At 35.2% G+C, this 23,995-nt stretch overlaps 1 protein-coding gene across 1 annotated transcript in view; it reads right to left on the bottom strand.

Moving 5' to 3' along the window:
• FBH1 (F-box DNA helicase 1) overlaps positions 1 to 23,995 on the bottom strand; it is a 97,699-nt gene that overhangs the window by 60,451 nt on the left and 13,253 nt on the right. Inside the window, exons 2-6 of the mRNA XM_051961854.1 lie at positions 21,303 to 21,461; positions 10,740 to 11,302; positions 9,397 to 9,527; positions 8,433 to 8,568; positions 5,919 to 6,109 (exon numbers count right to left, since the gene is read on the bottom strand). Of these exons, the coding sequence (XP_051817814.1) occupies positions 5,919 to 6,109; positions 8,433 to 8,568; positions 9,397 to 9,527; positions 10,740 to 11,302; positions 21,303 to 21,461 (1,180 nt within the window). The remainder of the gene's footprint in view (positions 1 to 5,918; positions 6,110 to 8,432; positions 8,569 to 9,396; positions 9,528 to 10,739; positions 11,303 to 21,302; positions 21,462 to 23,995) is intronic.

Genomic DNA, 23,995 nt, shown 5'->3' with positions numbered 1-23,995 from the left:
TATCTTTTCACAAAAAATTCACTCCCTTCTATACATCCCTATATTTGTTGAAAACACCATCATTGAAGGAAAAAGAAAGAAAACCTCACCATCCTCCTAGTTACCCAGACTTCAATTCTGCCCTTGACTCCTGACATACTGCCCCCATGTCCACATTCAGTTACTTCTCATGTCTTATAAATCCCCACTCTATAACATCACTCAAACTCTCCCTTCTTTCTATTCTTGTGACTGCTGCTCGAATTCTAAGGATGTTTCTCCTTGCCTCAAGTTGCTGTTTCCAGTCCGATCTCTACTGAGAGACCTAGCAGAAGAAATCTGACCATGCCATTCCCCCAAACAAAACCCTCCAGGGTCTATCACTTCCAGGAAGAAGGCCCGCCTCTCCATCAGGAGCTCCACAGCCTGGATCCAGCACTGGTAGGCTTACTGTGCACTCTCTTCTTCGTGTAGCCTACATTTCAGCCAAATTGGCCTTTGATCCTTGGCACACAACATTGTGCTCTCCCCAAGCCAGACTGGCAGACAGGCAGGCAGGTCTTCCTCAGTAAGCTCCTGGAACAGGGCCCATTTCATTCTCATCATCATATCATTAGCAACTAGTACCCAACATATCTCTAGGGCCTACCGCAAAGGAGCTGATTAACTTAACATTCGTTGACTTACAGGTTCCTTAGTCTCCTTTCAAAACTCAGATCAAATGTTTCACCTTCCAAGAAGTTTGACTTAATAACCTCCAGGTGTGAGTATTACAAACAACATACACATATTATCTCTCATTTACTTTGTGTAGTTATGTATGTAAAAGGTAGATGATATAAATTCCTGATCCCAGGAGCAAAAAGACCAGCGTTCAAATATGCTTCTGAAACAAACTGGCTCTGTGAAGATGGTGCTCCAGACAATTCCCTACATACAGTAGAGAGGTGATGATCTGCATTGGTAAAGGTTTCTTCATAATAATGAGGAAGTTCCCTATAATAAGGAAATCACAGGCATAGCTCCTTTCTCTAATTTATTAAATGTGTCTGTTGTTGTTGCTTCCCATTACAGAATTTAAATTTTTTTGAGGGCAGGTTATTTTTGTTGTTATGCTCTAACATAGGCCCTTATTAAATACTTGCTGACTAATCCAGCAAAAAAAAAAAAAAAAATTAAGGAGGATCAATCAGGTAAAAGTAGGAAAAAAGAATAACCAAGGAACATTCAGCCTAAGAAAAGGCCATCAGGAAATCACATTAGAGAGAGTCTATTTAGATGACTCAATTGGACACAAGCCTGAGTGTAGTTCTATTTTATTATGAACTTAAAAGAAGAATGTAAAGGAAAGGAAAGAGGAATAAAAAGAGAGGAGACAGAAAGAGTAAAGATGGAAAAAAAGTATCTCACATCATTAGGGTGCAAGTAGTCAATAACTTTAACAGGGAGAAATAAATGAGAGGATAAGGGGACATTTGAACCTCATTTATCTAAACTGGTAAAGGGAGAGAAAACACATATATGTCACAACCAAAAAATAGGAAGTAAAGAGGAGAACAAAGAAAGAGGAAAGGATTAATCTTGAACAAAACAAAACCAAAAAAAACCTTTAAAGGAGGGTGGAATTTGAACAGAGGCTTAAAATAAAGGATAAGAACCAATTATTGAGCCCAGAGTGAGAGAAAAAGAAGAGAAGAAAAGGGGAAAAGAATCAGATTATACCAGACCTAGAGCACTGACAAACCTCGCTTGCCACCTTCTTCATAAAGACATGTTGGCAGACAAAGAGAAGAAAAATATATGAGAACAGGATGGCATCATAAATGTGAATGTCAACAGAATGAAAATAAATATAGAAGGACAGTGGAATGACTTAGAAAGCAGAATTCAACAATATGTTGTATGTAAAATGTACTTGAAACAAAAAGACACAAATATATAGTTGAGATAAGGGAATGGAACAAATTCTATTAGATTTAGTTGAAATTTAAAGAAAAAAAAAAGACAAGGGTAGTAATCACCACCTCAAATACATCAAGAAAAAAAAAAAAAGACAAGGGTAGTAAACACCACCTCAAATACATCAAGAGTTTATATTACCAAGTACCTTCTATCCCACATCCTTCAAATTGGCAAAGTTGACAAAAAAGGAAAATAAAAAATGCTGAAGGGGCTGTAAGAAAGCAAGTACTGTTGATAACACTGTGGACTCATCTAGTCATTCTTAAAAGAAATTTGGAACTATGACCCCCAGAGATCAAAGCAAAGAGGATTCATATGTACAAAACTATTTATAGCAGCTCTGTGGTGGCAAAGTACTGGGAATTGAGGAAATGCTCATCATTTTGGGAATGGCTGAACAAAGTATTTCATCATATTGGACATTTCATAATATCATGCTGTAAGAAATAATGAATGGAATGGTTTCAGATAAACCTGAGAGGACTTATTTAAAATGATGCAGAATGAAATAAGCAGAAGAGGATAATTTATACAATAACAATTTTGTAAAGACAATAAACTTTGAAAGACTTAAGAACTTTGATAATCACAATGACCAACCATGATTCCAAAAGACTCATCAGAGGTGAGGGCATACATTGAGACATAATTTTTTTAGACATTTTCAATTTGAGGTTTTTTTGTCTGACTGTTTGAACAGAGGGAAAAGGTTAGCTGTAAAGGAATGAAGATAAGAGGAGTAGAAGTTTCTTTTTAATTTTTATTTTTAAAAATGCAACTTATTTTCAGACATAAATGCACTGACTTATTTTGATTGACTGACTATACTTGTTTGGTTAAATGGAGAAGGTGGTTCTAAGAAAGGAACTGGAGTTAGTAGAAAGTGAAAGAGGTAGTACCCCCCAAAAAAAGCCATCACATGGGCTCTTTTTTTTTTAAGGAAGAATTTAATTAAAATTTTATATTTTTTTAACATGAATCTGTTGAACTTTATTAAATTATGATCAAAAGAACTTTGATTCATTGCTTAAATGAAGCTTTTTAAACCAACATCAGTACACAGTAATTTCCTGATACACAGATAAGTCAATTGATGGTCAAACAAGTAATCATTTCTGTCAGCTAGAACTTAGAATTAGTTCAGTCTTCACATTTTCCTTATTCAATGGCATTCCACAATATCTTTTTTTTTTTTTTAAATAACTTTTTATTGACAGAATCCATGCCAGGGTAATTTTTTACAGCATTATCCCTTGCACTCACTTCTGTTCTGATTTTTCCCCTCCTTCCCTCTACCCCCTCCCTCAGATGGCAAGCAGTCCTTTACATGTTAAATAGGTTACAGTATATCCTAGATACGATATATGTGTGCAGAACCGAACAGTTCTCTTGTTGCACAGGGAGAATTGGATTCAGAAGGTATAAATAACCCAGGAAGAAAAACAAAAATGCAAACAGTTTATATTCATTTCCACATGGGCTCTTTTCAACAATGAGAAGATTCAGGCCTCTCCCAATGATCTTGTGATGATGACAGTCATCTACACCCAGAGAGAGAGCTGTGGGAACTGAGGGTGATCACAACATAGAATTTTCACTCTTTTTTGTTGTGGTGTGCTTGAATTTAATTTTCTTTCTCATTTCTTTTTTTTACTTTTTGATCTGATTTTTCTTGTGCAGCAAGATAATTATATAAATATGTATGCCTATATTGGATTTAACAAATATTTTTACCATGTTTAACATATATTGGATAATATGCCATCGAGGGGAAGGGAGGGGGGAAGTTGCAACACAAGGGTCAATATTGAAAAAATTATCCTTGCATATGTTTTGAAAATTAAAAAACTTCAATAAAATTTTAATAAGCCATTAATAAAACTCTGCTTCAAGGATATCTGATTTGATTATGAAATGCAAAACGGATAATTATGATTACATTCAATTAAAAAGATTTTGCACAAACAAAACCAATGTAGCCAAGATTACAACAGAAGCAGAAAGCTGCAAAAAAGTTTTACAGCCAGTATTTCTGATAATTTCGCAAATATATAAACATCTGAGTCAAATTTATATACAAGTCATTTCCCCAGTTAATGGTCAAAAAATATAAACAGATAATTTTCTGATGGAGAAATTAAAGCTATCTAAAGACATATGGAAAAATGCTCTAAATCACTTGATTAGAATAATGCAAATTAAAACGACTTTTGAGGTACCATCTCACACTAACCAGACTGGCTAAGATGACAGGAAAAGGTAATGATAAATACTGAAGGGGATGTAGGAAAACGGGGACACTAATGCACTACTGGTGGAGTTGTGAAGTAATCCAACCATTCTGGAAAACAATTTGGAACTTTAGCCCAAAGGGCTATCAAACTATGTGTATCTTTTGATCCAGCAGTATTACTACTGGTTCTGTATCCCAAAGAAATCATAAAAGGGAATAAAGGACCCACATGGGCAAAAATGTTTGTAACATCTCTTTCTGTGGTGGCAAGGAATTAAAAATTGAGGGGAAGCCCATTAGTTATAGCATATGAATGTAATGAAATATTATTGTTCTATAAGCAATGAGCAGGCTAATTTATGAAGCGAGCAGAACCGGGAGAACATAGTACAAAGCAACAGCAAGATAATGTGATGATCAACTATGACAGACTTAGCTCTTCTCAACAATACAGTGATCTAAGATAGACCTGGGATGGAAAATGCCACGTTCAGCCAGAGAGAGAACTATGGAAATTGAATGTGGATCAAAACACAGTATTTTCACCTTTTGTTTTGTTTTTCCTCATGGTTTTTCCCTTTTGTTCAGATTTTCCTTTTACAACATGATTAATATGGAAATATGTTTAAAATTATTGTACATGTATAACCTATACCAGTTTGCTTTCTGTCTTGGGAAAGAGGAAGGTAAGAGAGGGAGAAAAAAGTTGGAATTCAAAATCTGACAAAAATGAATGCTGAAATCTTCACATATAATTAGAAAAATAAAATACTATTGAAATTTTTAAAAAAGAAAAAAAAAACTATCCAGTGTCAGACATTTCCTTTAAAAAAAAAAATCTGGTTTGCATTTTAGGGTTAGGTCCCTAATCTCAAAAAAAGAGCACTTCTTGGTCTCATGAGAGAAGGAAGGTCATTGTTAGCCTCCATTACCAAATGTTCAATCAATCATATTGTTTCCTGCACTCAGTTCTGTACCCAATCATGTTGCTTTTAATCCCATGATGCCATCTACCCTGTTCTACACTCCACAAAACCTACAATGAAGGTAATCCATTGACCATTTACTTATAGATAGCATGACCATACAAATAAATGCTATCCTGGGCAGAGATCTACCTCAGATTATACCCTTTTGTTAAATCTCAAATATGACAGTACTAAAATGTCTATATTTGTATATGATAACCTCATTTTAAAAATTGTAAATTTTAGGAAATGATAGTAAGAAAAAAAGAAGCAGTGAGTATAAAATAATTTTCTTCCAGAAGTCTGCCACTAAAAGGATAATAGAGGTTACAAATACAAGAGAACAGTTTAAGGAGGTAGCATAATCAAATAAAGATTTTAGGCAGACCTAAGCATATCTGAAGGCATAAAATATGAGACAGCAGATAGGGAAAAAATGAAAATGAGAAAAATTGTAATGATCTTGCAGCAGGGAAAAATACTGTTTTTCTATTTACAAATGTATAACCTGAGAGGGATTGGCAAAGTCACATAATAAAAGTTAGAACTAGAACTTGTTCTTCAATCTTTGGACTAATGTCCAGTATACTATACCACAGTCAAAAGAAAAATCATTAAAATCTCCTGATGTTCTAAACTCCATTCCCCATGTTTAAAGGAGGCTTTCACTAAATGAAAGACAAGGCTGAAAAATTTCAAACATACAAACTCGGTTCTCTCAGCTTTAGAATTTAATTCCTCCCTCCTTTCCCTCTCTCCCCCCATTTGTTTTTCACCTGTTACTAATCTTAATCCCCTTCTCTCTCATGGCATGCAGCAGTACCGCCATACAGTACAGAGTCTCCGTGACGTCTAATATGGTCACCGGGGAAGCAGGCCTCTTGAAACAGGTTATCAGCCTCTGAATGTCACTCATACTGTTGGAGAGAAGTATGATCGTTGCAATTAAGGCCCACACACTGATCCCCTGTGGAAGAGAGAACAAGGGAGGAAAAAGAGGATACATGCTGCATTTAATGAAAGCCAAGTGAGTCAACCTACAAAGTAGTGCTAGGTTGGTGTGCTACCATCAGCTGCCGATCAATTTTACAAACTGTGGAAGATGGCCCTATCTCAACTCAGCCATGAAAGAAATGAGTGCTCAGTCCAGCAACAGTTTTCAGCTCTGACCTCCTCTTCTCAGAGTCTGACTTTAGTGGTACAATAGATGGCTGCTTTCATGGTTTTATGTCTCTAGAAAACATTAATTCATTGGTTACTATATTTCAGCAGATCTTTGGGACTTTCAGATAAGAGGCCAGTCAACAATCACCCACACAGAAGAGGTAGCCGGGGTGCACAGGATTGAGTGCCAGAGTTCAAATCCAGCCTCAGACTTACTAGCTGTGTGAGGCATGTTGCCTCAGTTTTCTCATGAGTAATCTAAAGGAGGAGATAACAAACCACTCCACTATTTGTCGATAAAACCCCAAAATGGAGTCACAAAGAGTCAAACGTGACTGAAGAGAATTGAACAATATTTTGTGCCCAATTCATTTCCACAAACATTAAAGAGCCTTTTTATGAAAAATCTTTGGCTTCAACAAACTTATGGGTTCAGGCAACATAAGAAGAGGGAAGGAAAAGGAATAAGCATTCTACAGTATCGGTGAGCCTCATTCACTGTGCTACATACTTTACAAATATTATCTCACTTGACCCTTACAACACTACAAAGTAAGTGCTATAGAATGTCCACTCTATAGTTGAGAAATGAAGTAAAGAGAGATTAAGTGACCCTCTCAAGGTCACATAGTCAGGAAGTATCCAAGGCTAAATCTGAACTCAAATCTTCCTAACTCCAGAACCAGCATTCTCTCCACTGCACCATCTGGCTGCCTTACATGCAAGTTAAGATCAGTTACCCTGCCACATTAAATCCTATGCTTTTCAATATAGACATAACAGTCAACAAATTAAATTAAAAAATGTACTAACGTATTATATGCCAAGAACTGAGACAGTCCCTAAAAATAAAAGTTTAACTTAAAGCATGTTCCCTCCCATTTTTTACTAAAACACACACACACACACACACACACACACACACACACACACACCCCTATTAACATTTTTTAAATTAAGGTTCTTTTTAAATAAAAGACTAACATTTGCAGAGAGAGCAACCAACTCATTGTAAAGCAAATATTTTGTGTTAACACCAAACAATTGTCTAACCACTGGTATCATCAACAATTTCTTTCATAAATAACAGAATAGAACCAATTATGTGGCAGCTTATTCTGCTTTAAGACTAATTGTGTGATAAGACTACATGCATATTTCACAATTACACTTGAGAATAAATTTCTAATCCAAATGAAAAGAACCACAGAATCAGAAGTACACATGCTAAGGGCAATCTGTTGCCATTCACTGTGTGGCCAAGGACAAATATTTAATTTACAGAACACTCATATCTCAGAATCACTAAGTGTTTTAGAATTAGAAGGAATCATCTAGTTCTTCTAGAGTTTATTTAGTCCAACCCTCTCATTTTACAGGCTAAGAAAAGTTAAATAACTTACCCAATATCACACAGAAGATAGACTATCTGTAAACTGGCAATCAAGTCCATTAACTCTGGATACTAGAGATTGACAAGTTCCTCATCTGTAAAATGAGCTGAAGAAGGAAATGGCAAACCACTCCAGCATCTTTGCCAAGAAAAGCCCAAATGGGGTCACAAAGAGTTGGACACAACTGAAATGGCTGAACAAAAGAAAACTAGAGATTGAATGATCTTCTCCCAACTCGACCCAAAAACAATATATTTTCTACTGATGGGCTTCATCCCTCTCAAATTATAACTGTCAACCTCAAAGTCTTCAGTGCCAAGTAGCAAAACTGAAACTTGGGGTCTTCCAAATAACTGAAGTTATCCAACAAAGATTGCCCCAAAAGGCAATGATTTCTTTATCACTACAGAATTAAGGATTCCAGTGAAGGTTAGATGAATAGCTATCAGAGGTACCACAAAAAGGATTATGGCATTAGATTAAGACACTAGTAGTCTTTTAAAATTCAGGTCTAAAGTAATATAATTCTATGATCTCACACTCCTTTACTGGGGCACAGAGAAAACCAACTCTTAGATTACAGTATCAAAAAATAATCAAATAAAGGGAAAGCAAGATTCTATAAAAACACAAAGTAGTTTTAAACAGAACTCATTCCCCAACATATATTCTTCTCTTTCAGAGAAAGCAATACCATCTTTGCCTATAACTCCCCAAAGTCCCTTTACATACCCCAGGAGCACTATACAAATCAAGCATCTTTTGACAAAGGCACGCCTCTGCCTGAGGAAAGAGGGGATGATCTTTCAGGCAACACCTCGCCTCCTCAAAATTGACATGCTGAACATATTTGGTACCAACTGTGTATCTGTAGGACAGCCAAAAAAAAAAAGAGTTAATAAAACAGACCATAGTGTCTGTGGAATAAATACAAAACTATCAGAAACATTTTAGTAATTAAATTATGCTCATTTTAAGCACTTCTGCTTAGAAAAAGTCAAAGGGATAGAAATCCAATCTGCCCTTACAAACCTTCTCATAAAAGGCATTTTGAAGTTATAATATAATATTCTCAGAGACAAAACTTACAATAAGATGAAGCATAGTTACAGAGCTTAGATAAAAGTTCTCTCAACATTTTGTTTCCATAAAGAGAATAATTGCCACAACTTTTGACATATCCTGGACAATCATTTTCCTAAAACCCTCTTTAATTAATCTCTCAAAAGTATTCTTCTTTCATTCTGAAAAGAAGTGAAATTGAAGAGATACTTTGATTTGAAGACTTCTTCATTTCCTCAATTTGATACTATTCTCCAGTGAATTAAGCAAAAGTCCCTCTTAGAAGTCACTACCCTAATTCTATCTTCAGAGTAAACAGAGAAACTTCTTGAATTTTGACTTAGTTTTAGAAATGGGTTGGAAAAATTAAGGGTGGCCCTCCAAAAAAGTTTTCTGACTAGGACAATGACTAAGTAATGGCAAGATTTTTTTCAGTCAGGCAATTAGGTAATTCTAAAAAAGATTTCAGACTAAAGTATTCTCCCAATATATTTTGTAATATATAGCCTAAAAGGAAAGGGATAGAAGAAAAGAGCATAGTTTTAAGACTTTCTGCATTTTTGTTGGTTTAACTTTGTAGGAGAATAAACTAGTCCAAGATCCCATTTTCCCCTGACATAGCTAAGTAACTCACCGTATCAGGTTCAGCACACACAGGTTCTCCTCTTTTAATATGGCATAGTTCAAAAGAATATTTTCCACTTCACTGACAGCTTGTGTCTCATTCATCATGTAACGATGGTACAATTTTTTCCAAGGAATAAACTGTGAGATAAGGAATTCAGAGATAACAAGAGAGCTTGGGATATCAACAAGATAACCTACAACTTAAACCGTAAGTTGAGTATGACTTCCCTATTACTAAATAGTCAGAAGTCCTAATTCTAATTCTGGTATTCTTGTATAATCTTCACTGTATTCTCATTACCTCAATTTTCCCATCTGTAAAATGGAGAAATGAACCTAAGGTTTCTGGGACTACTAAAAAGATAAAATGAGACATGAAAGTTTCTGAAAGCAAAAACATTGTGAAACAAGGCATTGTTATTTTTCTTTTTGATTCCAAATTTTCTCCCTTTCTCTACTCCTACCCATTCAGAAGTTAAGAAATATGATATGCATTAAACATATGAAGATATGCAAAATTTATTTCCACATTAGCCAAATATAGTTTTTTTATTTTCATCCATGAAAATACCTATCAGAAAACAGAAAGTGTTAGTTGTAGGCTATATTTTAAGAGGTAAGTGAAAAGCAGAGACATCCTTTCAAAAAGCCGTCAGAGCTGAATGAAGAATATCTCAAAAGATCACTTCTTTCCAGATCAATTAAATAATTCACATCAATTGAAAGAAGTACCAGATTCAGGGAGTCAAGGAAACATAATATAAAATAATGTATGTGTTTTGAGCCAGAATAAGCTCCAAAAAGATAAAAATGCAAAGATGACAAAAACTCCTATTTCTTCAAGAGTCTTAAATCTAAGCTAATTTCCCTGAAATCTTTTGTGCTTTGAAACCATCTCATCAAGTTCACTTTTATCCTCTTGTCTCCCCATAAGCTGGCATGCAAAAGATATAAATTCAGCAAAATCTGCTACAAGTCTTTGTCAGAGACTAGGCAAAGTTAGTCAAGTTATTAGAACACAAAAAAAGTTACAAGATAGAAATCTAATACTAAGGTAAGAAATTCTGTATTAGTCAAGATCAACTATTTAAAACTGATATGTCTTATCACACATTATTATCTACAAAACTTTTATGGAGAGTTTGGGTTGCCCTTCCTGGCCTCCATCTCAAGAAATAGCCCCCAAATAGGGACCAGATTACTCCAATAATGAAAAAGAAAAACATAAATTTGAGGTCCAAGGATCCTCCCTGAAAAGCAACCAATGGAGAAAATTTTCTGGTGAGACTCTATTATGTGCTTTTTAAAGATAAACATAGTTTCATTCATTTCAAGTTTCCAGGCACTTACCAGGGGATCACTGATAATCTCTCTCCAAAGCTGGCATACTAGGCTCAGGCTCTTATAGAGATCATCCATAGGGATGAAACCAAAGATGTGTCTCAGGACTTCACTGGGAAGACTACAGATGTGGCTCTGGGGCTCCTGAGAGGGCAAGTTTCCAAGAAGCCCATAATAAAGGTCAGGTTCGGGACCATTTTCCTCATCTTCTTGCTTAATTTGTCCAGGATTTAATGGGACTTGGAATAAACAATTCATTTCCCATTTCATTTCCCCAGGAGCTGTGGATTGGTCCTTGGGGTTTTTCTTAGCCACACCACCACAATGGTCTCTTCCTGTGACTTGGTTTCCTTCCTGGTCAAAGGAAAGACATCGCTTTCTAGAAGTCACAACAGACCCCAAAGGAGTTAAGTTAGATTCCCTTTCATGTTCTTGCGGCAAAGCACAAGCAAAGGCCATTTCATCAGCAGCAGCATTATTTTCATCAATGGAGCCACTTTCTGCCATGTCACTGGTGCATGATCGTTGACTAACTGGAAAGAAATCAGTCACTCGTCTCGGAAATCCCTGTGCTGCATGGAGAAACCAAGGAAAAAAAGAAACTAAATGAATGACTTATCATTCTACTTCTAGAACATCTACAGTTACTTAATTAGCTACACAAACAAATTAATTACTAATTCTCTATGTTAATGGAGAGGATTAGAGGATAGATTAGAAATGACTGACTGGAAAACATTAAATCCATATACTATTTACATGGTATATGGCTATATGGACTTTAGGTACAGGTGGACATATTCTGAGATGCAAACAGATCTAGTCAGTCAACAAATAATCATTTTTATGTCAGTCAAATAGTCAATAAAATGTTTATGTGCCAGATACTCTCCTAGTTCCTGAGGATACAAAGATAAAAATGAAACAATTTTTAAGGAAGAGACACTTAAGATATACATGAAGGAAAAATTAATATTCATTGAGCACTACTATGTATTGTTTGGTATAATATACTGTCAACATACTAAGGAACATTTAAATAAATACTAAATAACATGATACAAACTGAGCACTTGAATGTTGAAGGAAAAAAAAGAATGTAAAATCTATATTCAGTCACATTCATAGATCTAGAGCCACATACACTGACCCCATGCTAAGCCAAGACCTAAGCCCTTTTGATTTATTCCTGTTGTACAAAAATCATGTCTTAAAGGGTCTTTTAAGAAGAAAAAACCTAATCACTAGGGTTCATAAAAGCACACCAGCTCTTGTTAAACATCAAAAGAGATGTATTGGAGAGGTGGAGGTGACAAGATGGAGAAATGATAAGAATGGTGTGGGAACTCCTTTTCATAAAACTCCTTTAAACAGATATAGAATATACATAAACTGAATCACACTAAAAATCCAGAAAAAGGTCCAGTGAATCAATTGGTCCCCAAGCTCAGCATAGAGAGAGACAGGAATGCCTTATGCACAACTGAGGTCAGGCTAGCAGTATGACGTTTGTGGAACACTGTGAATTAGCACCACAGTACCAGGAAAATGCTGACCCGTACTCCACAAGACCCAAAGCAGGGCACTACAACAGGGACAGATGCCAACTTTGACACTCATTACTCATTTCTGGGTTACAGACCTGGGGAGAGCTGAAGAGAAATGATAACAGAAACAACAGTGTGGCTCATACTTCAGGCTAAAAATAAGGGCTCACCTCCAGCATTCAGACTAGACTGCAAGGAGGAACCCCAGATTGCAAAGAAGAATCCCAGAACAAATTGGAGCCCATAATTATGCCACACTGAACCAGTAAAACTTTCCAGCTGAGTGAGAAGGGCAGAATCCAGCAATAGTCTACTTTTGTACAGATTGAAAAAAAAAATTGCAGAACTCAAATCAGGGAGGGTAGCAATCACTTTGCCCTCAGACCACTCTAGAAGCACTAAAAGCTTGTAGGTCCCCAGTCTATCTCTAAGACTGTAGAATAACATAACATTCAATAATATAAGAAAGCAGCAACAGAAACAGCCTAGACCTTCCCTCCAAAGTGCTTCAGAATCTAGCTCTAACATCAAGCCTAAAGTTAGGAAGCAACTAGAAGAATGAGAAGGGTTGGAAAAAAAAAAAAAAAACTCTCCATAAAGAGCTATTATGATAGCAAGAAAGCTCAAAACACAAATACAGAAAAAAAGAATGACTCCAAAATATCTAAAGCAAAAATACAACTTGGGTCCAAACTCAACTAGAATTCCTGGAAGAAATTACACAAGTGTTTGGAAAGAGTTTAAAATATTTTTAAAATAATAAGAGTACTTGAGGAAAAATGGGAAAAGATATGAGAACTAAGGAAGAGAGAATTTGAAAAGCAAAGAAAACCTCACCCAAGAAACAAACTCTCTGAAAATTAGAATGACCAAAAAGAAGCCAGTTATGCCATAAAACTAGAATATTTAAAACAAAGTCAAAAGATCAGAAAAAGATTAAGATTTAAAAAAACAAAAATTAAGAATCAGTGGACCATGTGAATGGTATGAGTCAAGAGCTAGACATCTAATTTTAAAATTTAATAAAATAAAACCACCCAGATCAAAGAACCCCAGAACAAAATGGAAATAAAAAGGGGAGGGAAGAGGGAGAGAAGGGAAGAAAAAAGAAATTCCATTGGTTACCTCTTTTAAAAAAATACCAACGGGTAAAAGAGCCAAGTTGGTGAAGGAAAGACAGGCATTGATTTAAGTTCTCCCAAATTCTCTTCTGAACAACTTAAATAACACCTCAAAATAAATTCTGGAATAGCAGAACCAACAAAAGGACAGGGTAAAACAATTTTCTAGTCCAAGCCAACTTAAAAGGTTGGCAGAAAAAGCCTGTTGTACCACGGTGAGAGCACAACACATTCCAGCCCAGATAACACCAGGGCAAGGCAGCATCAGGCCGCCTTTGGGGCAACTGAATCACCAGTAGCAGTCCCCAACGTTTAGTCCACCGACCATAATAAGTCCATAAGACAAATGGCCAGAAAGATATTACAGGACTCTGTTTGCTGGTACTGGATGTAAGACTGTTGCATTGTCCAAACACAATTCTGGATCGAAATCCTGAGTTTTGGTCTCAGAGCAAGGAGGAGCACTGGCACACCAAAGCTTGTGACTACAGGGCAGCAGGGATTCCTAGTCAAAATTCCAGGCGGGGAAAAGAAGGCTTGTAGTTGTTCATTAAATACAGCATAGACTAAGAAAGTAGTAAACAACTCTCCTTTAAAAAACTGAAAATTCAGAACTCCAGAATTAGCTCTGAAAATAGCTGTACAAAAACCTATCTGCCCTTAGAACAAAGTTCAACTTTAATATCAACTTAAAAATCAAGAAATAGGCTATAATAAGCAAATTTTTAAAAGAACCCAACTATAAAAAGTTATTATGGTGACAGGGTGACAGTCAGAAGACAAGCCAAAACTGCTACATCTGAAGCCTCAAAGAAAATATGGATGATCTCAAATCCAATTCCTAGAAGAGCTCCTTACCTTGTACCCCCAAAATAGGGAAAAGTAAATAAGAGAGATAAAGAAAATAATTAGGGAAAGAAATGAGTAATGTAAGAAAATCATGAAAAAATGAGAGTCAACAACTTGGTGGAGGAGGAGGAGGAGGAAGAGGAAGAGGAAGAAGAAGAAGAAGAAGAAGAAAAAAGAAGAAGAAGAAGAAAACAGCTTTAAAAAAAGAGAATAGGCCAAATGGTAAAAGAGGTAGAAAAATCCACTGAAGAAAAGAACGTCTTAAAAAGCAGATTTAGCCACATGAAAAAGCTATACAAAAATTCACTTAAGAAAACAACTAGAACTGGCCAAATAGAAAAGGTGGTACTAAAACTCATGAAGAATAAATAATTCCTTAAAAATTAAAACTGGACAAGTGGAAGCTCTCATGCCATGAGACAACAATAAGCAAAATCAAAAGAATAGGGGGGGGGGAAAGTAAAAGAAAGTGTGAAATATCTCACTGGGAAAACAAATGATCTGGAAAATAGATCCAAGACAGACAAAAGAATTACTGGACCATTTGAAAGTCATAATTTAAAAATTTTTAAAAAGAGCTTAGATGTCATCTTGCAAGAATTAACAAGAAAAAAAAAAAAAACTGCGCCCTCATACCTTAGAACCATAAGACAAAATAGAAACTGAAAGAATCTAGAAATCACCTCCTGAAAATGATCCCAAAATTAAAACTCCCAGGAATATCACAGCAAAATTCCAGAATTCCTCAGTCAAGGAGATAATACTGCAAATAGCCAGAAACAATTCAAATACTGTGGAGTCACAGTCAGCATAAAACTAAAACTAGCAGTTTCTACATTAAAGAGAATGGAGGATTTAGAATGTAATCATTCATATTTCAAGAGCAAAGGAGCTAGGATTATAATCCTTTAGAGGGGGGGAAAAAACCATTTGACGAAATAGAAGACTTTCAAGCATTCCTGATGAAAAGACCGTAACTAATTTGGAATTCTGAAGGCAGAATGAAACATACTTTTCTTACTTTATTTTCCTTGCTTTTTTTTTCCAACGTGGCTAATAGGGAAATGTTTTGTATGACATATATAATTAATATCATATTGTTTGCCTTCTCAAGGGAAAGGCAAAAGGAAGGGAGAGAATTTGGAACTTAAATTTTTTTTTTAATGTTAGAAATTGTTTTCATATGTAATTGGGAACAAATAAAACATTAAAAAAGAAAAAATGGGAATAAAAGAAATATTCCCAGGAACATCACAGCCAAAATCCAAAGCTTGAGTCAATTAAAAAAATACTACAAGTATCCAGAAAGAAAGAATTCAAGAACTGAGGGGCAAGTCAGATCTCATATGACTTAGTAGCCACCACATAAAGAGCAGAGAACTTAGAGAACTCATATTCCAGAAGGCAAAGGATATACAGGCTTATAAACAAAAATTATTTATCCAGCAAAATTGAGTATAATGCTATAAGGGGGGAAAAAAGGACCTTAAAGTAGAAGACTTCTAAGATTCCTAATTAAAAAGACCAGAGCTGTGTTGAAGTTCAAACACAGGGGTGAAGAAAAACATAAAAAGGTAAACAAATGATAAAGGACTAAACAAGCATTAAATATCTACATTCAAAAATGGGGAATTAATTCATGTGACCTAAATCCATTCATTATAAGGAACCAAAGAGGGAATCCAATTAGACGAGGCCTAGGAATAGCTTTGTTATGTCTTGATATTATGAAAAAAAAAAAAAGAGAGAGAGAGAGAGTATTAGAAGAGAACTACTTGGAAGTGAGGGGAGTCGAAAGAGGAGGAAAAAAGTAAAGTAAAAAAAAAAAATTATCTCCCAAAATCAAGTACCAAACATCTGTACCAACAAGGAGGAAGAACAAATGCAGAAGAGAAGTAAAACTGATAGTAAAACAGAGTTGGACACAGAAATGCATTTCACTTGAATAAACAGGAGAGAAAGGAGTTTGGGGGAGGAGGAAATTAAAAGCCAGATTCAGCCTGAGGACAGAATGGAAATCGAAAGGGAATGGCCTCCGTGCTCCTGATGGAATACAACCCTCATACATGACAGTGGGCACAGCTGCACTGTGTGCCAGGGTCTCTCTCCTTCCCCCCTTCCCCACTGCTTTCAATAAGAGTTTGCCCTGAAGCACTCCGATAGTCTTACATGTCATTCACAGTGCTCCCACTCATTACAGAGTTGTTTCCTCAGCCCCTCTGACTGGCCAGCCAGCCTTTTCTTAGACAAAGGCTGGGTATCCAGAAAAGGACTTATTCTATTGGCCACTACATCTATACCGAGGACATGTGCTATAAGCCCCACTATAGAAAGAAAAGCTCAACAGGAGAACTTACACCCCGGGAGACACTGCCTTATTCCAGAGGTGCAGTAAGCAGGGTCTCAAAACACTATCCTATCAGTCTCATAATAGGGAGATGACGGGCTCAGAATACAGAAGTGAAGTGGGTTTTGTTGACTATATGATGAGAAAGTAGATTTTGTTTAAAGCAAATACTAAAACCCCCACCAAAAAAAATGTAATGACCATCAAGGGCCGTTGGAATTTTTTTCTCTCTACTGCTAAGTTAGAAATTTTTTAAAGTGTATATTTTTTTCCAATTCCAACCATTCAGATATCCTCCAACCAAAGATATCTTTTAAAGCATTCACCATGAAACAAGAGTTATACAACTTAACTAGATTTCAAGATGATGAGTTGTCTCTTTTAAGGAATTTTCAATGATTAAAAAAATAAGTAAGCCTAAAATTTTTTCAAGATATCATGTCTCTTCTTTAGACTGCTGTAACAAATATCTTTACTCTTTGACTAAACATTCATATTCTATCCCAAAGATTTCACTATCTCTAGAAGGTCAGAGGGAGAAATTTTTAATATATAGCCCCCATGACCTCTTCCCTTTTGCATAAAATTTAATTTTGTGGTAGTAGAAACGTAAGAATAAAATTAGTATCTACCAACTAGAGAAAGACTAAACAAATTGTACTGTAAGAAATAAATATGAGCAAGTCAAAGAAACAGGAAAATTTTAAAAAACTAAAGCAGAAAAAAGTTTTTTAAAAATAAGGAAAATTACATATGTAATATTAACAATGTAAATAAAAAGAATAAAATGCCATTGTATACTGCACAACGATATTAACTAATCTCAGCCCTGGAAGAGAGGTGAAAAAACACACTTTTCTCTCCTTTCAATGCAGAGTGTGTGGATTGTCACCTAAATATCAGACAAGAGAAAGTTGTTGTATTAGTTAGTTTGGCTGAAGTAAGGTTTTACTTCTTGTCATTACTGTGCTACAAAAACAAAAGATATTAGTTCAACGAAATTTTAATTGCTTTTCTGGGAAAAGCAAATAGGTTTCCAATTAGATAATGGTCTTTTTTAAAATTTATTTTTAAATATTTTATTTTATTTTATTTAATAATAACTTTATATTGACAGAATCCATGCCAGGGTAATTTTTTTACAACATTATCCCTTGCACTCGTTTCTGTTCTGATTTTTCCCCTCCCTCCCTCCACCCCCTCCCCTAGACGGCAAGCAGGCCTATATATGTTAGATATGTTGCAGTATATCCTAGATACAATATATGTTTGCAGAACCGAACAGTTCTCTTGTTGCACAGGGAGAATTGGATTCAGAAGGTAAAAATAACCCGGGAAGAAAAACAAAAATGCAGATAGTTCACATTCGTTTCCCAGTGTTCTTTCTTTGGGTGTAGCTGCTTCTGTCCATCATTTATCAATTGAAACTCAGTTAGGTCTCTTTGTCAAAGAAATCCACTTCCATCAGAATACATCCTCATAAAATATTGTTGTCAAAGTGTATAATGATCTCCTGGTTCTGCTCATTTCACTTAGCATCAGTTCATGTAAGTCTCGCTAAGCCTCTCTGTATTCATCCTGCTGGTCATTTCTTACAGAACAATAATATTCCATAACATTCATATACCACAATTTACTCAACCATTCTCCAATCGATGGGCATGCATTCATTTTCCACTTTCTAGCCACTACAAACAGGGCTGCCACAAACATTTTGGGACATGCAGGTCCCTTTCCCTGCTTTAGTATTTCTTTGGGATATAAGCCCAATAGAAACACTGCTGGATCAAAGGGTATGCACAGTTTGATAACTTTTTGGGCATAATTCCAGATTGCTCTCCAGAATGGTTGGATTCGTTCACAACTCCACCAACAATGCATCAGTGTCCCAGTTTTCCCGCATCTCCTCCAACATTCATCATTATTTTTTCCTGTCATCTTAGCCAAGCTGACAGGTATGTAGTGGTTAGATAATGGACTTTAAATGTGATCTGGGGAAATGTTTAAATTAAAGCTCTATTCTAAGAATAATAATTATTAAGTCAGTCAAAACTGTCTGAAAAAATGAGGTTTAGAATTGATGTATGTCTAATCAAAACTAATTAATATTTTCTTCCACTTAGTAAATGCATGTGTGTGTCATGTCTATATATATGTGTACTACCATAGTCCTTTTCCATGAGGAATTACTAATGTAGCTTAAGATAATAATACAAGAATACAAGATATTATATACAGTATATACAAGAAATTATATATTTCTTAATACAAGAATACAAGATATTATATACAGTATATACAAGAAATTATATAATTTGTGTCAGATGTAAGGTGGCATTCCTAATCTGACCCAAATGTGGTAGAGAATTCTCAAGGTAGAGAGTTACTTTATTGGCATCAAGACTACTTGGCCTAAGTGACTCCGTATTGGAATCTTATCATTATAACTATAACATTAAATTATGTAAGGTTTACAGTTATCCACTCTTTCATCTCCTTTACCTGCCAGGCCATCAGGTATCACCCATCCTTCCAAAATGTTTTTTTGTTCATACAGCAACTTAATTTAATTTAGATTATAGGTGATATAAGTCTGTATCACTTCTTACAATACAAGAATTATACACATTCTGAAATACAAGAATTATATACAGTAAAGAATTTTAAAATTACAATTGAGTTTAACTGTGAGTTTACAGATAAATCATTTAATTTCTTTGAACCTAAGTTTCATTACCATAGGATTCATATAAAAATGAGAAAATAGAACTGAGACTGAACCTATGATTTCATTGGTATAAGGAAATCTCTTCTAATGATACAATTAGCACATTCTCTGTAGAATGTAGACTCTGTAGAAGTCTTACAGAGTTGCCAAACACCCTATTAAGAACACAGATTAGGCCAGAGAAGGACTGATATCTTCTCCTGATTTCAGTTCTCTATACACCATACCATAATAGCCTCTAAGATAATGTACATAAAAAAGTGCCTGAAACTTTAATGAATATTATAAATGTAATTTTTTTTTCTTATAAAGCACAGACAGCAATTATTTCCATTTAGGGAAAGACCAATGTAGGAAGGAAAACTTCAATAAGGAGATGGACCTTGGACTAGTTCTTATAAGTGGGGCAAAATCAGCTTGATGGACAGGAAGGAAAGCATTCCAGAACAACAATATAAACAAAAACATAAAGGATTTGGGCATATTCAATCGATAATGGATAGCAACTTGGCTGGAGCAAAGGGTCTTCTCTTAATATATTGAGGACACAAAAGTGAAAAAAAGTCCTCTCCCTCCCCTTCAGACTGGGAGCTTCTTAAAGGCAGGGACTATCTTTTGCCCTTCTTTGTATCCCAAGGGCTTAGCACTGTGCCTAGGACATAAAAGTGCTTACTGACTGACTGACTAATCATAATAGCTAGCATTTTATAGTGCTTTGAAATTAGCAAAGAGCTTACATTGTATCTCATTTGATCCCCATAACCCTGAAACAGAAGTAATTATTCCCATTTTACAGATGAGGAAACTGAGGCAAACATTAAATGACTTGCTCAAAAGCAAAAAGTGAATATGTATCTGAGGCTGGATTTGAACTCGGGTCTTATTGGTTCCTAATCCAGTGCTCTTTCTACTGCCCTGCTGTCTCAACATTATACTTGTTATTACAGATGAAATAATTTAGAATCAAAGGAGGTCTTGACCAAGATCACAAAGTATAGAAGAGATAAGATGCAAATCCAATTGTTTTTCCATTATGCCACATGTTTGAGACTAGCAGAATTTCAAAGTTGTATGATTAAATAGAGCCAAGTTGTTATTGCCAGAATGAAGAATGATTCTCAAACAATGAAACATGATGAAATTTTTTAAAAAGAAGATTAATCTGGTTCCAACATATAGAAAAGACAGAAAGAGTAAAATAAAAAAAGCTGCTGAAAACACTTGGGAGGTTATCACAATAGGCTAACTAAGAAGTGATACAGACTTATATCACCTATAATCTAAATTAAATTAAGTTGCTGTATGAACAAAAAAACATTTTGGAAGGATGGGTGATACCTGATGGCCTGGCAGGTAAAGGAGATGAAAGAGTGGATAACTGTAAACCTTACATAATTTAATGTTATAGTTATAATGATAAGATTCCAATACGGAGTCACTTAGGCCAAGTAGTCTTGATGCCAATAAAGTAACTCTCTACCTTGAGAATTCTCTACCACATTTGGGTCAGATTAGGAATGCCACCTTACATCTGACACAAATTATCTGATCCCAACCAAGTCTATTTTTAGCATTTATAATTTTACCACCTGAACCCCAACTTTGAGCATGTTTCCTCTGTAACATGTATCCCTCTCTTCATCTAAATGAGTTTCTTACATCCTCCTGACAAACCCTATTGTTTATATTACTACAGAATACGTGCATATACTTTGTCTGCTTGCTGTATTGCCTAATCATAAAATCCTTGTATCAGTTTCTTGAATAATAATTTCCTGTAAATGCCTGAACCTCGGTCTTTGCTATCATGAAGTTTTCATTTATTTGTTTGTTTGTTTACTTTAAGGCCAAGTAAAAGCAAAAAGTATTCTGGACTTTCAGCCTGGAAGAATGATCAAAACATGATGTTTTCTCCTGTCACAGTGAAATGCAACTAGATTTCTCTTACATGTTCTTTTAATTTTTAATGTATATACATACCTCTATTTCTTTTCTCGGATTTAGGACAGAGTCTCCAGTTCAGATCTCTGCTTGTCCACCTTTGACTTAAAGGCTGAGTCAGAGAAAATGAACCTTCTCTGCTTTGGGCCAAGTGTCGGCAGTCAAGGGCTGTGAGTTGTCTCCGCTTAGATCGTCTCACTGAGAGTAATAAGGGTGAGAAAAAAAAAAAAGATATATTTATTAGTTATCACTAACTCAGCAAGCAAAAATTATCAAATCTCAGTTACCCAGCAGCTAATTATCCAGTTTGTGGTTTGTCCTACTCCTTTTCCTCCTTGTCCCAAGTACCAATCTTTTGACCGTTTGATGTCTAAAGCATCATTTTCCCAGCACTTCAAGAAAGCTGAGATATGGCAAAGTGAAGATAGCTGACTTTGTCTTTTATTGTTATAATACTACTGGTATTGTTATATATATATACATGTACACATACACATGTATACAAACATATGTACATACACACACACATACATTTTTTCCCCTTATTAAATTTTTGTCTTCTTAAAAATATAGGGGTTTAAATTAGATGACCTCTGAGCTCTCTCACAGCTCTAGATCACTGATCTCTGAACAAATACTTTTTCTATAAAAACTAATCCTGGCTGCCAGGATATGCAATGTTTCATGTCCATTGTTTCTTCCTTCTGCAAAGAAAGGTGGATGCAATTTTCATTTCTTTTTAGAACCAAATCCAGTCTTTTTGGGGGTTTTTTTTTCCAAATCCAGTCATTACAATTAATGCATTCATGTTCTATAAACATCTTCAAAAGGGATGCATAGCTTTTAGCACTGACAAAGGAGTTCCATGACATATACAAATCTAAGGATTCCTGACTTATGGTTACTCCCCATCTTTTAAAGCCCAATCCAAGTCACCTCTTATATAATCCTTTTCAACCATAATATTTTTCATTAGGACATCACAAAATGCTTTGCTTTACAACTCTGTAATGTACGTAACATTTATTATTTCGTAGTCATGCTATTTGTGTAATGATTGATATTCTACTAGGCCATAAGCTTCTATAAATGGAACCATATTTTTATCAAAATTTTACATCTCCCCCAACAATTAAAACAATACTCTGTAAAAAGCTTAATTTATTAAATACTGATTAGACTGAATCAAATCAGTGTTAGCTGTTAGCTAAAATGAACTTTTTCAATTGTTCAAGAATTTTCATTATCTACTTTATTTTTATTACCATTAAATCATTAGTTTGTTCAAAACAATTAAAAATGAACCAACTCACAATAATACTTAAATAACCTACCCAGACCCTTCTATATTATCAAAAGCCAGAGTATTGGATAAGATTTTTTAGACTCTAGATCTAATAAAAAGTAGAGCTCTATATAATGTTTCTTTGTATTTCCACAAAGACTGAAACAGTACTTTGTACAAAACACTCAATAAAAACTTGTTAGTGATTGCTAAACTTTGGGAATACATATTGTGATATTCTACTCTTTTTCTGCAGGGGCTGGCTAGTAAAGTATAAGACTTTAAAAAAAAAAAAGTAAGAGTTATACTATAATATATAATCTTGTTCTAGGCAATTGTTTTGTGAAGATTCTAAACAACTATCAATCTATCAAACACTAGCATATCTATCATTCAATATATTCTCTAAACAAAAATTTGACTGAGGTTATATGTAAGTTTAAATTGTGAAGTGATATTATCTATGCCGAGGGAAGAAGTGAAGAACCTTTTTTCCGCCAATGGCCATTTGTATATTGATAACATTACTTTCAGGCCATACAAAATTACCAACTTATATAATTCAAGCAATGGGAGGTCATTTTATCGAGCTTTCATTCCTTGCTTGCATTTGCCTTAGCAAAGATTTTGCAGGCTAGACATTGCCCATCCCTGGCTAAGGGCACTTTTACTAGCCATTTACCCTTCAGTTTCTTCTGACCCATGGTTCTAAAATAAAGCTAAAGTCTTTAAATATTACAAAAGCAGGAAATAGTTTATTGTTTTTAAAAGTTTATGGGCTTATAATGCGGAATGTTGGAGGGGACGTGGAAAAACAAAGACACTAATACATTGTTGATGGAATTGTGAATACATCCAACCATTCTGGAGAGCAATTTGGAACTATGCTCAAAAAGTTATCGAACTGTGCATACCCTTTGATCCAGCAGTGTTTCTACTGGGCTTATTACCCCAAAGAGATCATAAAGAAGGGAAAGGGACCTGTATATGCAAGAATGTTTGTGGCAGGTCTCTTTGTAGTGGCTAGAAACTGGAAACTGAGTAGATGCCCATCAATTGGAGAATGGCTGAATAAATTGTGGTATATGAATATTATGGAATATTATTGTTTGATAAGAAATGACCAACAGGATGATTTCAGAAAGGCCTGGAGAGACTTATATGAATTGATGCTGAGTGAAACAAGCAGGGCCAAGAGATCATTATATACTTCAACAACAATACTAGATGATGATCAATTCTGATGGACCTGGCCATCCTCAGCAACGAGATGAACCAAATCAGTTCCAATGGAGCAGTAATAAACTGAACCAGCTATGCCCAGCGAAAGAACTCTGGAAGATGACTAAGAACCATTACATTGAATTCCTAATTCCTATATTTTTGCCCATCTGCATTTTTTATTTCCTTCACAGGCTAATTGTACAATATTTCAGAGTCCGATTCT

The sequence above is a fragment of the Antechinus flavipes genome, chromosome 5, assembly GCF_016432865.1.
Source record: "Antechinus flavipes isolate AdamAnt ecotype Samford, QLD, Australia chromosome 5, AdamAnt_v2, whole genome shotgun sequence".
Lineage (NCBI taxonomy): Eukaryota > Metazoa > Chordata > Mammalia > Dasyuromorphia > Dasyuridae > Antechinus > Antechinus flavipes.
The sequence above is the reverse complement of the archived record's forward strand: the minus strand, read 5'-3'. Positions and strand labels throughout refer to the sequence as shown.